This window comes from Lycium ferocissimum, chromosome 11 (assembly GCF_029784015.1).
Source record: "Lycium ferocissimum isolate CSIRO_LF1 chromosome 11, AGI_CSIRO_Lferr_CH_V1, whole genome shotgun sequence".
Lineage (NCBI taxonomy): Eukaryota > Viridiplantae > Streptophyta > Magnoliopsida > Solanales > Solanaceae > Lycium > Lycium ferocissimum.
In genome coordinates this window covers 10,650,318-10,671,922 of record NC_081352.1, presented here as the reverse complement: position 1 = coordinate 10,671,922, position 21,605 = coordinate 10,650,318, and the positions used below count along the sequence as shown (strand labels likewise).

Genomic DNA, 21,605 nt, shown 5'->3' with positions numbered 1-21,605 from the left:
CAAAAGACTAGCATACCAAAATAGACTGCAAATCCGGTTCAATGGAGCACACTGACCACTGCTGAATAGAAGTCCTACTGATCTGGACCACCTATCGGTCTACCGAACACCGAGCATGAACGCGGCCCCCCCGAGCAACGCGGGGGTTAGTACGGATATAATGTATCAGAGATGTGTAAAGCATAAGAGTAGCAAAAAGCATAAGAATCATGAACGAACTGGAACTCAAATATCCTTTATCGTCCACATAGATTTGTATGAACCAGTATTTGTAAGCATGCATATATCGTATAACCGATTAATGCCTACGTGGGCGCATAACTGTGTACTAACGCATAATCATGCTCATGCCTAACAATGTGGGTCATACGTATGTATATGCGTATATAATGCCTGTTAAGCCTCCATGGGCATCCCATCATATCATATCGGCCTCTCGGTGGCCATCATCATCATAGGGGTGGGTGTTCAGTTTTTCGGTTCGGTTTTATCAAACTTCGATTTGGCTATTTCGGGTTCGATTTTTTGAAGGTGGACACCAAACACCAAACCCAACTAGTTCGGTTTGGTTCTTTCGGTTTAGATTTTTTAAAGTTCGGTTCGATGCCATTTTTTTCAATTTGGTTTTTTTAATATAATATTAGAAGCGATTCCATTGACACTAATTCATATTCAAAAGCAATAAAACATAAAATCGATAAATTGAAATTAAAATCAAACAAACAGATACACAAGAACGTAAAACTATAATCATTACATAGGATTCTTAGGTGTTATATACATACCGTAAGAATAATTAAGAAAACACATAAAAGACATACATTAATCCTAAAGAGACATCCTAGTTACCTTTCTTTGTTGAGATATTTGATTTTTTTCAATTGAAGTGGAAAAAATTAGGGATACAAATGCAAAAGAGGACTTATTACAATTGGGTTTTTTTGCTTTAAACTTAATGGTCCCGACTATTTTATTTTTTTTGGGTAATGTATTAAATTTCGATGCGCGTTCGATTTTTCGGTTTGGTTTTATCAAACTTCGATTCGGCTATTTTGGTTTCGATTTTTTGACGATGGACACCAAACACCGCACCAAACTAGTTCAGTTCGGTTAGGTTTGTTGAAGTTTCGATTCGGTTCGGTTTGATTTTTTGATTTTCGGTAATTATGCCCAGCCCTACATCATCATATACATTGCTGCGGTACGTGCATCCCGATCCTTATATCATCATCATGGTGCACCAGCTGATCAGTTGGTAATGCGTATATAACGCCATTCCCTCCTCATACCCCATATACATATAATACTCGCGTATATAACGCCTTCTGGTCACGGGTCAATGTGCATATATATAATGAATGTAATGCATGAATAAACTGTATACATAGAACTGGACCCGTGAACAGAAGGAACAATCACAAACGGGGTACAAGAATATCACAGACTGAAGTACTCCTAATGCTTCTAAGAATAGAGTAGTATGGAAGCTCGCTTACTCACTTGTTGGTGCATTTCATAAGATCATACCAAAATGAAGAGGGAAAAGCCTTAACATACCTTAACGACTCTTTAATCGCTTAACGTTCTCCTTCCAAATCGCAAAGTCTACATTCAAGAGGAATTATACTAAAGTTAAGTCTAGAAGAAACACTCTTACGCTCACACTAGCATAGTTAACGAACTAACGAAATTTGAGCAGCATTTCCCCTATATCATCAACTTCCACCAAAGGACGAAAAAACTCCCAAACAACAATAATAACATCCATAATATCACAATCAAGGAGTTATACTCAATTAAATCCCAAGTCTAGCCAAAATCCCCCTTTTTAAGTTCACTCATTATCATCTTCTTCATTACACCATCCATGACTTCTCTACTTTCATTCTTTTCCTTTCTAAGGGGTACTAAACCTTTATATCAACTCAACCATAAGAATAAGATGAGGAACATACCTTATAATCAAAGAACTTCACTCAACTTCCTCCAAGCTCACATTTCAACACAACTTTGAAAAGGAGCAAGAAACTTCACCTTCCATGGATTACCTCAAGTTCTTGATGTTGATATCCTATCTTGATGATATGGAAAGGTGGGAAGGGTTTTAGAACCTTCAAAAGCTCTCAAGAGGCTCTAAAAAGGTAAGGAAATAAGTGAGAGAAGGTGGAAATGAATTTGGGGCCGTTTGGGTTTTAAAAAGGTGGTCAAATTACACCTCGACCAACTTTGCGAAGAGTACGCGACTTAGCACACTGAGTGTGCGGCCGCACACTCCTCCCTCGGCCTGGGTAGAAATTCCAGCCATTTTGGCAAGTTGGCGCCCAGTGTGCGGGTCAGCACATTGAGTGTGCGACCGCACAATGCCCACTTTCTCCCGGTTTCGTGAAAAAGCGATCCTTTTAATTCGTTTGATTTTCAATCCTTATGGAACCTTCTTGGCACTTGGATAGAACTTCATTAACCATATAAGGGGCCTCATATCTCTTCCTCAAGGTGATTCTAGGCAAAGCATAGCTCAAATGATACCAAACTTCCAAAATATGGTTCAACCTTAAGCTCCTCCAACGAACTTGCTTCCTTTACCTCAAATGTCTTTGGAATCTTAATTAGAATCCTCAATCGCCCCCTGTTAACTTAAAAGGGATTCATATCCACTTTAGGTTTACATTGGCACGTTCATAATGCGAGAGACACGAAACTCCAAGGTGTAACAAGAAATTTCTTTCAAAATTTTGCCAAGTTTTTCCCAAAGCTTTGACAACTAACTTTCTTCAATCTGCTTGACCTCCAAACCTTTAGCTATTCTCTTAATACTGGTTAGAAGTCTTTCTTAGCCTTATAAGAGTTCCATGACTCTTCCGGGCTCACGTTAGTTTAGTAACGGCACCAACGATACGAAATTCTTCTAAGGTGTAACACCCATTCGTCATGACTTATATCGTGCGTACGCTCACGACGTTATCCTTCCATAAGCTCCTTCTCTGAAAATACGCCATAAGTATGGAACGTCCTTAGCTCTTGGGAGGGGCAAGGTGTAACAAGAATAACTCTGTTGGTCCACGTGCAACTTCAACTCCCAGAAAATACTTCAGAGGGCCCAAATCCTTCATGTGAAAACAAGCACAGAGATAGTCTTTGAATCATTTTATGACACTATGGTCGTTTCCAGAGATAATTAAGTCATCCACATAAACTAAGACGTTAAGTTGCATACCTCCTCGCTGCATCATGAAGAGAGAATAATGTGAATGACTGTTTGAACCCATATTTCATCAAAGCACTTGACAATTTCGCAAACTAGCACTGTGGGGCTTGTTTCAAACCATACAAAAAATTCTGGAGTCGACATACTTGGCTCGGACCAAGAACACGAAATCCCGGTGGCAATTTCATATAAACTTCCTCCGTAAGGTCACTGTTCAAAAAGGCATTATGAACATCCATCTGATGCAACTCCTAATTTCGCACAGAAGCAACTGCCAGGAAGGTCCGAACGGTTATTAACTTAGCAATCGGAGCTAACGTTTTATTCCTTCCTCCTGTTTATTCCCGAAAATGACCAACCGAGCTTTATATCGCTCGATTGTACCGTTAAAGTTGTACTTGATCTTGTACACCCATCGACATCCAAGTGCTTTCTTATCCGGTGGCAATGTTTCTAATGTCCACGTTCCATTGTCCTCCAATGCGCGAATCTCTTGCTGCATGGCTTTTCTTCAGTGTTCCTTTTTCATTGCCTCTGAGAAGGTTTTTGGCTCGGTTCTTGTGGTGATTGCTAGAAGGAAACTTTGGTGTTGTGAGGAAAAATTATCGCAAGATATATAGTGAGCTAAAGGATAAGGCGCACCTGAGGGTTGTTAAGGATCGGGCGGACGCGTTGATGGACTTTCTTTCTGGAAGTGATGTAACCGCGCAACCAAATCGATTCATGCTTTTGACATTTACCCTGACCCAATTGTTCTTCGGCTGGCATTTCGTTAGCCTGAACACCTTCCGTCCGTACTTCTCCATGTTTTCTCTATGTGGATTGGCTTCTGTCCGGTTCGATTCTGGTTGATCCGTAGGTTCGATATTCGGTGTCAGTACTTCATCTATTCGAGTTTCGTTCGTACCTCCATTATCAATCTGGTCTTCTTCGAAATCGTGTTGGTTTCTTTCTTCCTCCGTTTCGTCCGGGATCACTTCTATATTGTCGACCAAGTTACCTGATCCTATAGCAAAAGGGAACTTAGTCTCGTAGAAGTCCACATCTCTTGAGACTAAATATTCATCGTTCTCTAAGTCATACCATCTCTAACCCTTCTGTCCGTAGGGGTATCTCAAGAAGACGCACCTACGATTTCGACTCTCAAACTTGTCCCTCGTTCTTCCCTTTGTGTGTGCATAATATAGTAACCCTAGTACCCTTAAGTGGTCATAATGTGGCGCTTCCCCGTACAAAACGTCATAGGAGGTTTTCCCATTCAAAATCGAAGGTGGTGTTCTATTGATCAAATACCCTACAGTCAAAACACATTCTCCCCAGAATCTGATTGAAAAATGACCCTGAATTCTTAATACTCGCGCCACATTAATAATGTGACGATGTTTTCTTTTAATTCTTCCATTCTGTTGTGGTGTCTCTGTGCAAGATGTTTGGAAAAGAATTCCATGTTCGAAGGAGTAAGTCTTCATACATGTGAACTCAGTTCCGTTATCACTTCTAACAATCTTCACTCTCTTACCAAACTACCTATCCACCAAGGCGAAGAAATTTTTCAAGGTTTGGGGCACTTCTTTCTTATCGATTAAAAGAAAAATTCACACGGCTCACGAACGATCATCCACAATAGTAAAAAAAATACGAAGCACCATAAGAGGAAGGGGTTCTATATGGTCCCCATAAATCACAATGAATCATATCAAAAATATCCCAAGTACATCTTGTTTGCTTTGCCCTTTGGCATACATCACATTATTTATCTAATCTATTACTAATATCTTTTAGGCCTAATGCCATAATGGACTTTGTTACTTGTGTTGAAGGATGACCTAACCATTTGTGCCAAAGATTGAACCAATCGACTGTCTCCGCCTTCATAGCTCGTATCCGCGGCACATTTCGAAAATAGTAAAGTCCACCTCGACGCTTACCCGTTCCAAGCAGCTTCCTCGTGGTGGGGTCTTGTATAACACACATAATTTTGTTAAATTTTACATCACAATCTAAATGATCAATAAGTTATGACACAGAAATTAAATTGCATGTTAGATTTGAAATGTAAAGGACATCTTTCAACCAAATTCTATTATTTAGCCTGGTTGTTCCTTCTCTTGTGGCCACCGAGCTACTTCCATCTAGAAGCCCAACCGAATACTCAGGAATGTCCCGCTGATCACTCAGTTCATCCGGATTACCTGTCACATGGTTGGTAGATCCGGAGTCAACAATCCAGGATGAGTTTTCGGTACTATCCATCTTTCCATTTGGGTTTATTCCTTGGGAATTCAACACGAGAATCACAGTCTTCCATATCTCTTTCCTCAAATTGTGAGGTGCTGTCCCGCCTGTGCTCACCGGTCCTATCTCCGCCTGAGCTCCTTCCTTGGCAACTATGAAGTTAGCCCGGTAGTTGCCTCTTCCACGATCGGATCCGGTCCACCCCTCTGCTGTTGTTGCTGTCCTCGTCCTCTTCCTCCGATTTTTTCATCTCCTTTTTGATTTTCTGGCCACCAATTCGGATAGCTAATAAGTTGAAAACATCCGTCCGTAATGTGTCCAGATCTCAAGCAATGTGTGAAGAATGCACCCTCATTTTTGCCTTCAACTTGGTCATGATCCCTTGCACAAAGAAAAGCCATGCTTTCACTCCGGTCCTCCATTTTTCGTGTGATTCTTCTTACACGCTCTTCTTGCACTAGCTTCGAATAGACCTTGTTTGATGATGGCAATGGTTCCTGGGCCAGTATGTTTAACCTCACTGTTCCATACATTGCTTCATCCAATCCCATGAGGAAAAAAATGGATTTTTTCTTCTTCTCTTTTGGTTTCTAGGGCCGTTCCTAGATTGCACGTGCACTTTCTGCACTTGCAAGTTGGAATCTGTTCGTAATTTGCCAATTCCTTGCACAACTTAGTGAGTTTTCCATAGTAATCCACTATGGTCCTTCCTTTCTGCTTGCACTCCCCGAGTTCCACCTTTAGTTGTTGCATCCGAGGGCCATTGATAATGGCGAATAGCTCTTAGATGCTCGTCCATAATTCTTTTGCTTCCTCTTTATGTGAAATCGTTGAGTGAAGCATTGGTTCTATGGTGTTGCGAATCCACGACACTAATAGTGAGTTTATAGTCCACCAATCTTCCAAGTTTAGTGACTCTTCATCTGGCTTTCTGATCGTGTCGTCAATGAAGCCGGATTTCTTCTTTGCTCTTAAGGTTGTCCTCATGGATCTAGCCCATTCTTCATAATTTTCACCCTTCAATTGGACTTTTGTCACCATATTTCTAAGGTTATCATTCAACGTAATGTTATAAGGAGAGATTATTTTTCTTTGGGTTTTGTTTTCTTCACCGGCGATTCCTTTGCTTTTATCGCTGGTTTCTCCATCACCTGCTGTTGTTTTAGGGTTTTTGTGTTCTTTCTAACGTGGCACTGATACTATGTTAAAATCGAGACAGGGACAAGAATTTAGAGAAACAAGAAGAATGGGAGAATTCTTTCTGCTTTGTATTCATTATAATGACCTCCTTCTATACAAGTAAGGTCCTCCTTACCCTAATCTAATAAGGTAATCCTATTCCAATAGAACTATAAATCCTTTATTACCATAATTACAAATTCGCCATAAATAAACCAAACATATTACAATTAGACTAGAATAGGGTTCCCACCGATGTGACTGGATAAACTGGTCCGGTCACACTCGGTCTCAATAAGGAATAATAACTAAATCGATTTTTGCACACTAAGGTTCAATATTCGAAATACGAAAAAAACATTAAACAAACAAACGGGTATTTCAATGTGGAGATTTTTCGATTGTCACCCCATCTCATTTTATATTCCACTTTTCTTTCCAGAACAGTTGAACAAAGTAACATGCTCCAAAGCTATCTTTCAGGTATACTAACATTTCTTTTTCTGGTCCACTGGAAACCAGTTAGGACTCATAATTAACAAGTGTATATACTCTGTACTTTACATTATATGTGTATGTGCTTTTTGGGTAAGTTTTTAAACTTTTCATCTTCTTATGTATTGAACAAGTTTTTATTTTTGTGCATTTTCTTTTATCTCTGAACCATTAGGGGATTGAAGAATTATAATTTATAAAGAAGAAAGTTCCAGCATTATGGAAATGAAATTGTCTTTTGTTGGAGAAGAATAAACACCGAATTAGTATACTACAAAACAAAGTTAAAAAGGAGATTTAACATTGGAGATTTGTAGCTAGGGGAGATTTCGGTGACGTAAGAAGATTAATAATATTTATTCACGGAAAGCAAAAGGGACAAGGAACAACTAGAATATGTTGGCAATTTAAGACTTTAATAGGCAGCGATTGCAGGGTAACTAATATAATAAGCCAAAAAGACAAACTTTCAGAATGCAGTGGGTGTTATTACCACTAAAAATCATAATTATTATTGTTTTCTAGTCCCCTTTTTCATTTTCTTCTGCCTTATAGAGCAATCAAATTCAAAAAGAATGGTTTGACGTCCAATAATATAAGTATTAGATTAGACATAGAAATGTTTATATCACTGAACCTTTCCGTTTGTCATTTTCAGTTTTCTAGAGTAGTCCTAGTGATTTTCACATCACATGCCATATGGTTAAACTAAAATTAAGAAATGTGGTGGGATGATTGAAATCTATCCTTAATTAGAAATTTTGAGTTTGATCCCTGAAAATAAAGAATTTTTCAATAGAAGGCCTACTTAGCGTACACAAATCCGAGTTATCCAGGATCAAGACCAGACAACTTCAAATAATGATTAGTTAAACCCGGAAAATATAAAAATACAGTCTATGGAAGACGTCAAAGTGGAGTGCAGGCAAGAAAAGGAAGAAAGAAGCTTAGCAATTAAGTTAATTAGTGTCGTCTAAAGAAGGGAACAATGATGGGCGCTACTACATTTGCCTGCACCTTCTTGAAGACTCATTGCTAGAGTGTTGAGCCCCTTTTGCATCAACTTTAGAATTTACTATCACCAATATATATCTGTAGTTTAAGCAAAAATATATGCAAGGTCCTTCAAAATCTTATTGGCCAAAATTAAAGGGGATTTGATGCACATAATCATGAATTTCCAACAAGTCTCAAGACTCCCCTTGCTCTCTTTCACATCTTTTGTAGCAAAGAGACCGTAGTACTTGAAATAACTATAGTATTTTAATACTCTCTGTATTTAATTCCAACAAAGAGTTGTAACGTACTGTATATAATGACGAAAAGATATCATACTATTGGGGTCATAATTTGGTTAATATATATGCTGGTTATGTAACTAAGTAGGGATTACTAATCAAGAAATTGTTGTGAAGAGAATATTTATTTTAAGAGCATTTTTAATTTATCCTGAGATACTTTAATCATGCATTGCTAATATACCTATTCTTATGTTGCATTCTAATCATACATAAAATAATACATAAATTTTTGAATAACTTAATGCGGCATTATCTGACATTACATCTTTGACAAAACTTTGTATTAGAAAATTCATTTAATCTGCCTCTGTTATTGATATAGGGCCAACCAAATGCGGTATAAAATTATGCAGGAATTATTTTTTCTTATACACCCAACCAAATGCTGCATGACTTCTAAAGGAGTTATTTTTCTAATTCTTCTAACCAAATATATTACTCCCTTTGTCTCAAATTATTTGAAGCACTTTGACTACACACATAATTTAAGTAAAAAAAAGTTTTTAAAACTTGTGATTTAAAATAAATGATACATAATTATGTGACTTTAAATTGTTTCATTGAGGATTAAATGAAAAATTTAAACTTAAGTTGCTTATAAATACTATTAGAATTAATATATCATTTCTTTGGGATAGATTAAAAAAAAGTGCATCATATAAATCAAAATTGAAGAAAAATGCATCATTTAATTAGAATATAAAAAAATATTATCGTTAATTTTATGTTGGGGATTATTTTGCAAATCTTCTCAACCAAATGGCACTGCACTTCTAAAATAAATTTATTCCTGTGTAAAATAAACCTTTTCATTGTTGTGCAAATTAGATACTCCATCGAACAATCCTTGATCGTTAAGTTGGTGAGATAAAAATAATAATCCGGGATTAATCTATGAGATTATTTTATCCTACATTTTGTTTATTTAGTTCCAAGATTATTTTATTCTATTATTTTAGTATAAATGGTGAGATAAGTTATCCCATATTGAAGCTGAGATAAAATAATGACATGAGATATTCTTGTATCAAGTCCCACAAACCAAAGTGCCTTTAAATGATGAGAATAAAAAGAAGAGAAATAGAAACTACTCAAAAAAGTAAAGTTGAAGGGTTTGATAAAATAAGAAATTGACATAGTTGAATGATTGACCAACTTTACTACTCAATTCTTATTCCAAAACTGCCTTTCCCTTCCCCTTCCCATAGCTCATCATGTTTCTTTCTCTCTTAACCCATACCACTTCTTCATCTATGGATTCAGTTACACTCTTCAATTATATACTCAACATTATATTCACTAAAAATATCTAACATCAAAATCCCATAACACATAATTTCAAGTCTTTAATGGGGACTGGCAAGCAAAGATGGAGAATAATCTCCTTCAACAAATATCCATTAAAACACCACCCACCATATCCTAAAGAATTCATCTGTCCAATATCTAAGTCTCTCATGGCTGACCCAATAATAATCTCTTCTGGTCATACTTTCGAACGTAACTGTGTTCATGCATGCAAATCACTCTCTTTTACACCTATATTACCTGATGGTTCTTTACCAAATTTCTCCACTATTATCCCTAATAAGGCCCTTAAATCTACCATTTTCAACTGGTGTTCTTCTTCACATATTGATCCTCCTCAACCTCTCGATTTCCTCTCTGCTCAAAATCTCGTCCGTTCATTAATGGCTGCCCAAAACCCACAAAAATTTCGTGAACAGATGCATAGTAGCAAGAATTGTGATGTGATGAACCGGTTTATTGAGTCTGTGACACAGTTAAATAGTGTGTCGAGTCACATATCAGGGAGGAGTTATCACCACCAGTCCAGCAGACCCGTTCATGCAGCTATGCAGGCGTCCCAGGGGGATTATTCTGGGCACGGTACTACGTACAGTTCGGGACAGGCTACCCATGGTTCATATTCCAGGCATTCAGACTATTCGTGTTCTATGAGTTCTGAGGAATCTGTGGGTCCTACCAGTGGATCAGCAACTCCTTTACCTCTACCGAGCCGACCCTTCTGTTGCTCTTCACCATCATCCTCGGAAATGGAGACGATAAACCATAATTCATGTGAAGAAGATGAACTTATCGTTAAACTGAAGAGCTCACAAGTGTTTGAACAAGAAGAAGCTGTCATTTCACTTCGAAAGTTGACCCAAACCCGAGAAGAAACTCGTTTCCATCTCTGTACTCCGCGTTTATTGTCGGCTCTTCGTTGTACCATCACCTCGAGATATGCTTCCGTACAGGTAATAGCGTACTTGGTAGTTAGTTACCGAGATATTCATTACTTTGAATTTTAAATTATGTAGATTTGGTGAACAGAGTAATCGATGTTATTAAATTGAAAGAGCATCTTACAACCGCTTTCAAATTAATGTATATTTGCACTAACTACCAAGTACACTATTAACAGGTGAATTCCGTAGCAGCTTTAGTGAACCTTTCGTTAGAAAATCGAAACAAGGTGAAGATTGTACGGTCTGGAATTGTTCCCCCTTTAATTGATGTGTTAAAAGGAGGATTCCCTGAATCACAAGAACATGCTGCAGGTGCACTTTTTAGTTTGGCATTAGATGATCAAAACAAGACTGCCATTGGGGTTTTGGGTGCATTGCCACCTCTTCTTCACTCGCTCCGTTCGGAGTCCGAACGGACAAGGCATGATTCAGCTTTGGCTCTGTATCATCTTTCATTGGTTCAGAGTAACCGTGCTAAGTTGGTTAAACTTGGTGCGGTTCAGTTACTATTAGGCATGGTGAGAAGTATGGGTCCTATGACGGGTCGAATTCTGTTAATACTGTGTAACATGGCAGGTAGTTTAGAGGGGAGAGGAGCTATGCTTGATGGGGGTGCGGTGGAGTGTTTTGTCGGTATGTTGAGAAAGGGAGAGTTTGATGGAGAGTCGAATATTTGGCAGAGTTGTGTTACTGCATTATATGGACTAAGTCATGGTGGACTTAGGTTTAAATGGTTGGCAAAGGAGGCTGCAGCAGAGGAATTGTTGATAACAATTGAGGAAATGGGAAGCAAGCGGGCAAAGGATAAGGTCAAGGATATTGGAGGTGTTGAGGGAGAAAGATGAAGAAGAGGAGGAAGTTGATTGGGAGGAGTTGCTTAATTCTGATGAAGATACAAATTCTCCATAGCTTTTGTTTCCTTAATTGGGTGATAATTTGGGTGTTTTTTCTGGACATGAAATTGTAATTAGGCAAGATTTGTATGCACATAGTGGGTTTTAGTTTTGCTTGTGGTGTCTTTTGAAACAATTCGTCGATTGACAAAGTAAATAACAGTTTCTTGAATGTTCAAAGTGTAAAGAAAATATTTTGAACAGTGTGTTATAGTTTGGGAAAATGTTGTTAGAACAAGGATGATACTAATAAAAGAAATCCAAAATAAACTTGCTTGGATTAGAGGCACGTTAAGACGTTTCTTGAAGATAGTTGGAGTCTCTCCCACGAGCAAAAGGAAGAATAAATAACAACTCTATCTTCAGGATTCAACTAAGCCACAACAAGTATTATTCAAGAAAGTTGCTCTTCTATTCTTGAATTGGTGATTTCACCTTTTGATCAATGTCTCTCTAAAGTTTTAAGGGGAAATTGTTTTCTTCAAGTGCTTACATTTTCCAAAAGAATGAAACACTATTTATAGGATAACAATTACATAACATAAAAGTTTTCATTAAATAGGATTTAAAATAGGTTCATGAATTATTCTTAAAATACATGCAACTTTCATGTAACTTTCAAGAACCTAAAACGTAAAATACTAAATGAAGAATGTATCTTCAAATTCACATTCATTTAGTTTGGAAAACTTTTATTAAATGAAATGTTTCAAAATTAATCAAAACATTAACTTAACAATCCCCCACTTGTTTCAAGAAATTTTGAAAATATTTTTGAGACATTAATCTAGTAATATGCATCAATAATGGTGTCTTTTGGACTTGAACCATTAGCTAGTGAATACATTCTAAATCATTGACTACTTAGTGAACGAATCTTGAACTAAGTAGATCATTAAATGAAGTAGAAAAATTTCCACGCACATTACTATGTTCCGGTGAAAATCGTAATCCTTTGACACCTTACGGCCATGTGTCCTGAATCCTTCAAACTAAATGCTTTAAGATTTCCCTGTTAAAAATCTTATTGAAGCGGCCTTCACTTCGCACTTAGCGCGGTGAATTCTTCAAGAGTTACTTTGCATACTCCGACCAAATAGTCTATGAATTCATTAAGAGAATTTAATCTCACCCTCCCTTACAGCAAAGTGTCGGTAAATCTATCAAGAGGGTTCCTACACACTCCAACCGGTACCGGTTTATAGACTTATTAAAAGAATATAATCTCATCCTCCTCTACAGTAGGAATATTGGTAAATCTATCAAGAGTCGTCATACTAACTCCAACCGAGATCGGTCTTATAGATTTATTAAGAGAATAAAATCTCAACCTATGCACATTTACTCACTTTTTGAAGAAATGAAAATTTTATTGATGTGCTCCACAATTGTAACTTTACTTGTTTTTCCTTTTGAACCTAAGATTACATCATTAGGTAGGGTCACCATAAAGTACAATTAATTTACAACAGGCTTTATTCCCATCCCTTTACAAGTTTCCATTACTAACTCTTTGCCTAATCCTTTAGACAAAAGATCTGCTAGATTAAATCTGGACTTCACATATTGAAGCGATATTATGCCATCCTCCAATAGTCTTCTCACATGATTGTGTTTGAGACGAACTTGCCTCGATTTGCCATTGTAACAATCACTCAAGCCCGAAAAATAGCAGCTTTATTATCACAATAGATAGTCAAAGGTGGCATTGGCTTACTCCACATAGGAATATCTATTAGCATACTTCGAAGCATGATTCTTCTTCTCCAGAAGACATAGCTATAAATTCCGACTCCATGGTTGAGTGAGTAATACATGTCCGTTTCTTTGATTTCCAAGAGATTGTTGCTCCTACTAAAGTGAAAATCCAAGCAAGAATAGATTTAGACTCATTTGGATCGTAATTCCAAGTAGCATCACTATAGCCTTCAATAATCGCCGGAAAGGTAGAATAATGTAGGTCATTATTAATCGTGCCCTTTAGATACCTTAAAACACGAATTAAGGCATTCCAATGTTCAACTCCGGGGTTACTAGTAAACTGCTCAAAGTTCCTACTACATAACCAATATCTGGCCTGGTACAATGCATGGTATACATAAGACTGCCAACAATCTGAGAATACGTCAATTGATCAAGAATGTCACTAGAGTTTCGCACTAGTTTGATGCTGGATCAAATGGTGTGGAGCGTGCTTGTCATCAAAATGACCAAACCTCTTCGAACTTTCTCAATATAACTTGCTTGAGTAAGAGTCAAACCATTAGCGATCTCACAATTTTCATACCCAAAATTACATCGCCTTTCTCCAAGATCCTTCATTTCAACCGAGAAGCAAGAAATGATTTTGTTTCTTTAACTCTTTCAATATCAGTTCCAAAGATCAACATGTCATCCACATAGAGATAGATTATAACTCCAGAATTTTCTTGAAATTTACTGAATATGCATATATCGCCACCATTGATTGAGTAGCCATTAGAAATTATGGCCTTTCTAAATTTCTCATGCCATTGCTTTGGATCTTGTTTTAATCCATAAAGAGATTTAAGAAGCTTACAAACTTTATGTTCCTGACCAGGAATGATAAATCCCTCTGGTTGTTTCATGTAAACTTCTTCATCTAGATCTCCATTCAAAAACGCAGTCTTCACATCCATTTGATGAATTATCATATTATGAATTGCTGCTAAAGCAATTAAGAGCCGAATAGATGTCATCCGAGCTACGGTGCAAAGGTATCAAAATAATCAATATCTTTCATTTGAGTAAAACCTTTTGCTACCAAGCGAGCTTTGTACTTATCTATAGTACCATCAGATTTTAATTTCTTCCTAAAAATCCATCTACAACCAATAGGTTTACACCCCAGAGGAAGATCTGACAAAATCCATGTATCATTTGACATGATAGAATGCATTTCATCATCAATAGCTTCACGCCAGAAAGGAGCATCATGGGAAGATACTGCTTCAACATAACTTTCAGGATTTTTTTCAACCAAATAGACTTGAAAATCAAGTCCAAAGTTCTTTGGCTGGGCTGGTCTTATACTTGCGCCTCGGATGGCTTTCTTCCACGGACTCAATCGTTTTCCTTTTAAGAGGAGATGTAAAAGAACTTGCATCTTGTTCTAAAGATTCTTTTTTTCTTAGGAAATATATTCTCAAAAAGTTAGCATGTAAGGATTCAATAATTGTGTGAGGACTTGGAATCTCAAGATTTAAGAATCATGTAAGCCTTACTTGTCCGAGAATAACCAATAAACACACAATCTACTCCTCTATAGCCAACCTTAGCCAAATGTTGATCTGGTAATCTAACATGAGCCAAACAACCCCATACTTTAAAATAATTTATATTTGGCTTTCGGTTCTTCCAAAGTTCATAAGGGATGCCTCAAGTTTCTTGGAAGGTATTCGATTCAAAATATGATAGGTGAAAACAAGGCTTCAAATACAAATTTCCAGCATACCGTATCCATAAAGCATAGAATTAACCATTTCTATGAAAGTCCTGTTTTTCCTTTCTGCTACACCATTTTGTTGTGGTGTATAAGATGTAGTCAATTGTTTTTCAATGCCTTCTTTTCCACAAAAATCAATAAAATCTGATTTTAAATATTCTCCACCTCTATCAGATCTAATTGATTTAATCTTCAAACTCAATTTATTTTCAACTTCTGCTTTATATGTTTTGAAAGACTCAAATGCCTCATCTTTTGTTCTTAATGGAAAGACATATGTATATCTTGAGTAATCGTCAATGAAAGTTATAAAATATCTCTTACCATGACGTGACAAACAATCCATCTCACAAATATCGTTGTGAATTAATTCCAAAAGTGTGGATGTCCTTTCAACCATCTTAAAAGGTTTCGTTGTTATCTTGCATTTACTACAAGTAAGACACTTAGTAGTATGATCTTTTCCACGACCCTTAATTAATCCATTTTTCACCATAAGTTGTATGGATCTAAAATTCACATGACCAAGACGTTCATGCCATAAATCTAGAGACTCCACAATATAAGCGAAATATTTTCATTATCAATATTGAGTTTGAACATTCCATTTGTAGCATAGCCTTTTCCAACAAATATGCCATTTTTAGACAGTATAAATTTATCTGCCTAAAAAATCATTCTAAAACCATACTTCAAAAGAAGCGTACCTGACACCAAGTTCTTCCGAATTTCAGGAAAATGCAATACGTCCATCAGCGTGACAATCTTTCCGAAAGTAAACTTCAATTCAACAGTTCCTTTTCCCACAACCTTAGCAGAGGACAAGTTTCCCATATACAACACTTTATCGTCCCCCACTAATTCATAGGTCTTGAAAGCATTTCGATGACCTGATATATGGCCAGTTGCGCCAGTGTCTATCCACCATTCCACTTGATTTCCTGCTACAAATGCTTCGGTAACCATTGCTACAAATTCATCTTTTCCATGATTATTTGCCTTTTCTTTCTTCTTTTCAGCTTTAAGAATTTTACCATCACGCGCATAGTGACCAAATTTGTGACAGTGATAACATTCAACCGACTTAGAATTGGTACTTGTACGCTTAAAATTCGTACTTCTCTTTGCCTTCGGAATTTTCTTATTAACAGATTCCTTCTTAGTTGATTTTTCTTCAACCACATGAGCTTTCATGACGGGTTCCTTCAAAATATTATTGTCACGATATCAAGTCTCTTGTTCAATTTGCAAATGCTGCAACAATTGCTTAAGAGTCAAATCTTCTTTCTTGTGTAAGAGTTTGCTTCTGTATTCTTTCCAAGAGGAAGGAAGTTTCGAGACAATAGCACCAACATGAAAATTTTCATCAAGAGCAATTCCGTAGAGATAGCAATTTTATTAGCTATAAGTTGGAATTCTTGCACTTGTTCGATGATTGACTTATCATCAACCGACTTTGAACTCCATATAGGTTGAAACAAGAAATTTCTTTGAACTCGCCTCTTCCGCCAAATAGATATTTTGGAGAGCGTCCCAAATATCCTTAGCAAATTTGCACTTGGTATAATATTGATCATAAAATTTGTTGGACATTCCTCCAAGAATATAATTCTTACATAAATAATCATCATCTTTCCACTTGGCCATTTTTTCTTTAATCAAAGTAGCCTCGTCAGTTGCTACCTCGGAACCGGAGCATTAGGACAAGGTTGTTCAAGAACATATGCCAACTTCAATCGTCTTAAAAAGAATTACATCTTTCCACGCCATCTAGGAAAGTCTTTGCCATCGAATATTTCAAAATTAGGATTAGGCAGAGATGATACACCATTCAATGTTGATGTAGTAGCCATAGAGACAACTATCTTCAAATTGTTAGAACAAGGATGATAATAATAAAAGAAATCCAAAATAAACTTGCTTGGATTAGAGGCACGTTAAGACGTTTCTTGAAAATAGTTGGAGTCTCTCCCACGAGCAAACGGAAGAATAAATAACAACTCTATCTTCAGGATTCAACTAAGCCACAACAAGTATTATTCAAGAAAGTTGCTCTTCTATTCTTGAATTGGTGATTTCACCTTTTGATCAATGTCTCTCTAAAGTTTTAAGGGGAAATTATTTTCTTCAAGTGCTTACATTTTCCAAAAGAATGAAACACTATTTATAGGATAAAAATTACATAACATAAACGTTTTCATTAAATAGGATTTAAAATAGGTTCATGAATTTTTCTTAAAATACATGCAACTTTTATGTAACTTTCAAGAACCTAAAACGTAAAATACTAAATGAAGAATGTATCTTCAAATTCACATTCATTTAGTTTGGAAAACTTTTATTCAATGAAATGTTTCAAAATTAATTAAAACATTAACTTAACAAATGTTTGTAACATGAGCCCATCGTCTTCTACTATTGTTTGGCCATCCTTGATACTAGATAATGTTCTTCATTTCTTGTGTGAATGATGCTTATTCTGTGAACCTGCTGTGGTTTATCTCTGCTCTTCTTTGTTGTGCTTGATGTTGAGTTTATCAGCTATATCTGGTCCTGAAAAGTTAGAAAATGCAATGCTCTTCTCTTTGTTAGTTTCTTGAAAGGTCTGTAATAGTACATATTTACTGCTAATGCCTAACCAGAGGCAAATGAACTGACTTTTGCAAGTGTAAGCTTCAATCATCTTGGTGGTTCAACGATGAAAGAAAGAAAGAAAAACAAAGCATTCCCACTATCTAGCTACTTCAAAGGAGTATTTCTTCTTTAAGCAGAGCCGATTTGTCGGTGGTTGTTACTAGAAATTTGAAGTCACGCGGAGATGCTGAATTTTTGGTACTTCTATGGAGAGTGTGCAAAAATCGCGGCCGAACTCTGATGTCCGAGTTACCTACATCTTTTGCCCGCTGTAACTGCAAATTAATAATGGAGCTGACTTCTCGCGGAGGATGCTAGTTGGAGTCATCAACTGGTATAACAGGTATTTTTTAATCGTTTCCTTTACATTATGTTTGTTCTTTTTAAGGTAATTGGGCGTTGTTGATCTAAAATATGACCAGACACTGCTACTTATCCTATATATATGTCTACTTGTGATAAGTGTAACGGAGTTAGTATGGCTTTTGTGTATACATTTGTGAGATGAAAAGACATGTGGACAACCACAATCTGAGCACCCATTCCGGAATGGGCAATGCAAGTGCCAACAGTGGAATTTGCACCAATTTAGAAATTTAGTAATTCAACTAATTCATTGGGCACCTTAAAATTGAAAAAGCATCACATAAATTGTAACTAATAGAGTATTGAGTTGAAACTTCAGAATGTAATCACATGAGTGATCTTAAGCAAATGAAACGAGGCTTCTTACACATTTCATATAAAATATTGGTACGCATGTCTATAGTAGTAAGCATAAATTCATCAAACACAATTTGACATGGCGTCCAGTTGGATGAAGATCGGATGCAGGATAAATTTCTAATAAGGACACAAATACTGCAAGATTAACGTGAGAATCGTTCCCTTCCATTACTAAAAAACGCAGACACTCACAAAATATAAATTATTATAAGATACTCTTAATGATATTTGGGCTTAGTCTCAAACAGTTCGAGAAAAGTTGGTATCTACGGAGAAAGATAGGCAGGTTTTCTGGATCCGTTTGGACATTTAATTAGCAAAATATTTTTCAGCAAATTATTGCTGGTACGAATCAACTACAACAAATCACAGATGCAGTCATGCAACAGTTCCCTGCATTCACCATCTAGCTTCCTTTTAAGTTTTCATGGGCACTTGGGCTTGCCTCCGTGAGTGGTCATATTAGCATAGCATTTGCCACATTTCTCTCTGTTGCCATATTGGCCTGGTGGAACGCATTTGCATCTTAAACAGCAAGTAGTGCATGCTCTTAGGCATACGTTCTTCCTTGAATGTAATTTGCATCTCACCTCGCATAGGGGAAAGCATTCTGCATATATCCAATAAACATAGAAAACTTGTTACTTGAGGGCATTCTCAGATAGTAAAAATATTAATTGAAGATTATATAAAGGGTTGAATTTGCATTTATGGACAATGTTTAAGATTTTTATACTATTAATGTAGTTTAACTTGTGATATCAGATTACTTAACATGTTTATCAGGTTACTTATTACACGCTTGTTATAGAGATTTATAAGTGACCTGATTGTGAATTCTATGAAGTTTTTATCGTTGATACAGCTGATAAAAATCATTGTTTTACACGGAAGAAGAGTTTGACTCTATGCTTTTCTTATCCCTAGTTGATACAGATTTATGGCCTGGATATTGAGATGTACCATAAGAACCATATGTTTATTCAGAATCTCCCTATCAACCTTTTCGACAAAAAAGAGTAATATTTCTCAATAAAGTCAGCTTAGTAGGGTAAAATTGCATATCATAGGAACCGTACAAGCATCTTTTGATGCATACGGTTGAAAAAAGTTGTGAATTATTGTATATACAGATTCCAGACCTCTTTCTTCTTTTTAGTTTTTTTTTTTCTCTTAATTGAAGAAGCGTCACTATGTTACTATTGCCTGATTTCAATGCATAAGACGTTTTCAATAGTTTTCTATGCTAAATAGAAAGAAAGTCAAATTTGTCTAAATATAAGAAAGCAGGGGATAAATTCAGGGAAAAAAGTAGATAAAACTTGAACTCTTATGTAAGTGTCTTATACCTGCTGTGGTCCTTGGTGGTGAAACGGGAGGAGTAGGGACAGGTGGTTTCGTGGCTGGTGGTGGTAGCTTGACTGCCGGAGGTGGGGATGGTGCTTTCACTGGCGGTGGAGGAGGGGTGTATGGAGTGGTTGGTGGAGCGGGGACCGGAAGGGTCGGAGAGGATCCATTGACCGTTGGTGGGGGGCTTGATATCTTACCATGTGGGAAAGCACCAGGAGCAGTGTTGCTATCCCCCTTCTGCAAAGAAAGAAAAGGTAAAAATAAGTTCAATGAGTTACCATACTTTGGTGAACTCTTTATTCTAGGGTACATTCGAGAGAATCTTAGTAACTCATAAATATAAGTAGTTTACACTTGATAAAAGTTGATTATCATAAGCATGCTACAATATAAAACATCATATCATTAGGAACAAACTTCTGTCATGGAGAATGTAAATGCTCATTATACTTCGCATGTATAATGAAAATGTACGCTAAGACTCCTACAGTTCATACTCTATGTACTACTTAGCGTATTAAGATCTAAACATAGTAAACTAGGTATCTGTTGTTCATACAGTGTTCTAATTAACTTAAAATCTAAGCAGAATAAACTAGATAAGTATCTGTTGTAGTTCAGAAAGGAAGTGTGAAAGACATACAGTAGAAGCGATGAGAAGCAAAAAGCTGGTAAACAGAAGTGGCATAAGCTTGAAAGCCATTGCTGGAGGACAAGAAAGGAGTAGATGAAAGGGAGCTGATGAAAGATTCATGACAACAAGAATAGGTATATATATAGGATGCGAAGTATCCAAGGTGTGGCTTAGTAGTTAATGAAGCGGGCGAGAAAGGTTCAAATTCCAGTGGAAACAAAAACACCAGGTGATTTCTTTCGATCTATCCAAGTATGGTGAACAGAGTTATCTGGTACCTATTGCTGGTGGGAGGTAGCAGGTATCCAGTAAAAATAGGTATCCAGTAAAAATGGTCGAGGAACACACAAGCTGACCCGAACACCACGATTATCAAATATTTTTTGATTGTCCTGTTGAATCAGTCGAGGGGCACACAAAGAGGAGCTAAAACTAGTGACAGATCCAACTAGAATTTGCAGATCAATAGAATCATGAATCAAGGTGCTTTCAAGTTGAATTCAAAGATGGATTCATAATTTAAATTTGATGGTTCTCCCCTTAAGGTTCTTATTATTGAATTCATTGCATTTTTAAATTTACTGAGTTCAAAATTTAAAATTTATTGAAATTTAGTGATTTTGTACTTATATATATTATGCTTCCGCTCTAGCCTGCACATGAAAGCAAGTACATATACATATACTCCCCCCGTTTCAGTTTAAGTGTCTAACTTTCTTTTTTGGTGTGTTCCAAAAAGAGTATATCTTTCTATGTTTAGTAAGTTGACAATTCAAATATTCTACATGTCAAGTTTAAAATCACAAGATTCAAATGATATTTAGTACATTATACACATCTTTAATTTAAGATAACAAGATTTAAAAATTCTTTTTTATTCCTTAAATTTTATGCCCACTAACTAAGACATTTAAATTGACACGTAGGGAGTATATATGTTGGAACTCACCACGTCCAAGTCTAGATCGATCACTGAAGCCTCTGTATTAATGCAGGGACATTGGTGGTGCTGGTCCTGGCCAGTTAGGTGCCAGCTAGGTAGATCAAAGATTGTATGGGCGAGACATATTGATGAATTGGTAGATACGCTAAATCTAAGTTATTTTTCCAACACATATCCCCATAACACAGGGCTGATAAACTAATATATCTATTTCACATCAGAGTGTGCGCTTCAGTTTTTTGTTTACCTCTGCACGAGGTTTGTCGTTTCAGACTAGATACGTTTTCTACCT

The 21,605-nt window shown here is 36.6% G+C and overlaps 1 protein-coding gene and 1 pseudogene across 1 annotated transcript; one reads left to right on the top strand and one right to left on the bottom strand.

Moving 5' to 3' along the window:
• Window positions 1–9,593: 9,593 nt before the first annotated feature.
• On the top strand, window positions 9,594–11,673 carry LOC132036755 (U-box domain-containing protein 40-like; annotated as a pseudogene).
• A 6,949-nt stretch (window positions 11,674–18,622) lies between these two features.
• Window positions 18,623–20,475, bottom strand: LOC132037023 (gibberellin-regulated protein 14-like). The gene is made up of 3 exons (XM_059427456.1): window positions 20,380–20,475; window positions 19,736–19,973; window positions 18,623–18,996 (listed from the first exon to the last, which is right to left on the bottom strand). Exons 1-3 carry the CDS (start codon window positions 20,437–20,439, stop codon window positions 18,812–18,814), a joined length of 483 nt encoding a protein of 160 aa, XP_059283439.1. The 5' UTR covers window positions 20,440–20,475; the 3' UTR covers window positions 18,623–18,811.
• Between the last annotated feature and the right edge of the window lie 1,130 nt (window positions 20,476–21,605).

Coding starts and splice junctions, on each gene's coding strand:
- LOC132037023 (XM_059427456.1), bottom strand. CDS start 20,439: ATGGCTTTCAAGCTTATGCCACTTCTGTTTACCAGCTTTTTGCTTCTC. Junction 19,974..20,379: donor TGCTTCTCATCGCTTCTACT/GTATGTCTTTCA, acceptor CTTTCTTTGCAG/AAGGGGGATAGCAACACTGC. Junction 18,997..19,735: donor ACCACCAAGGACCACAGCAG/GTATAAGACACT, acceptor GGATATATGCAG/AATGCTTTCCCCTATGCGAG.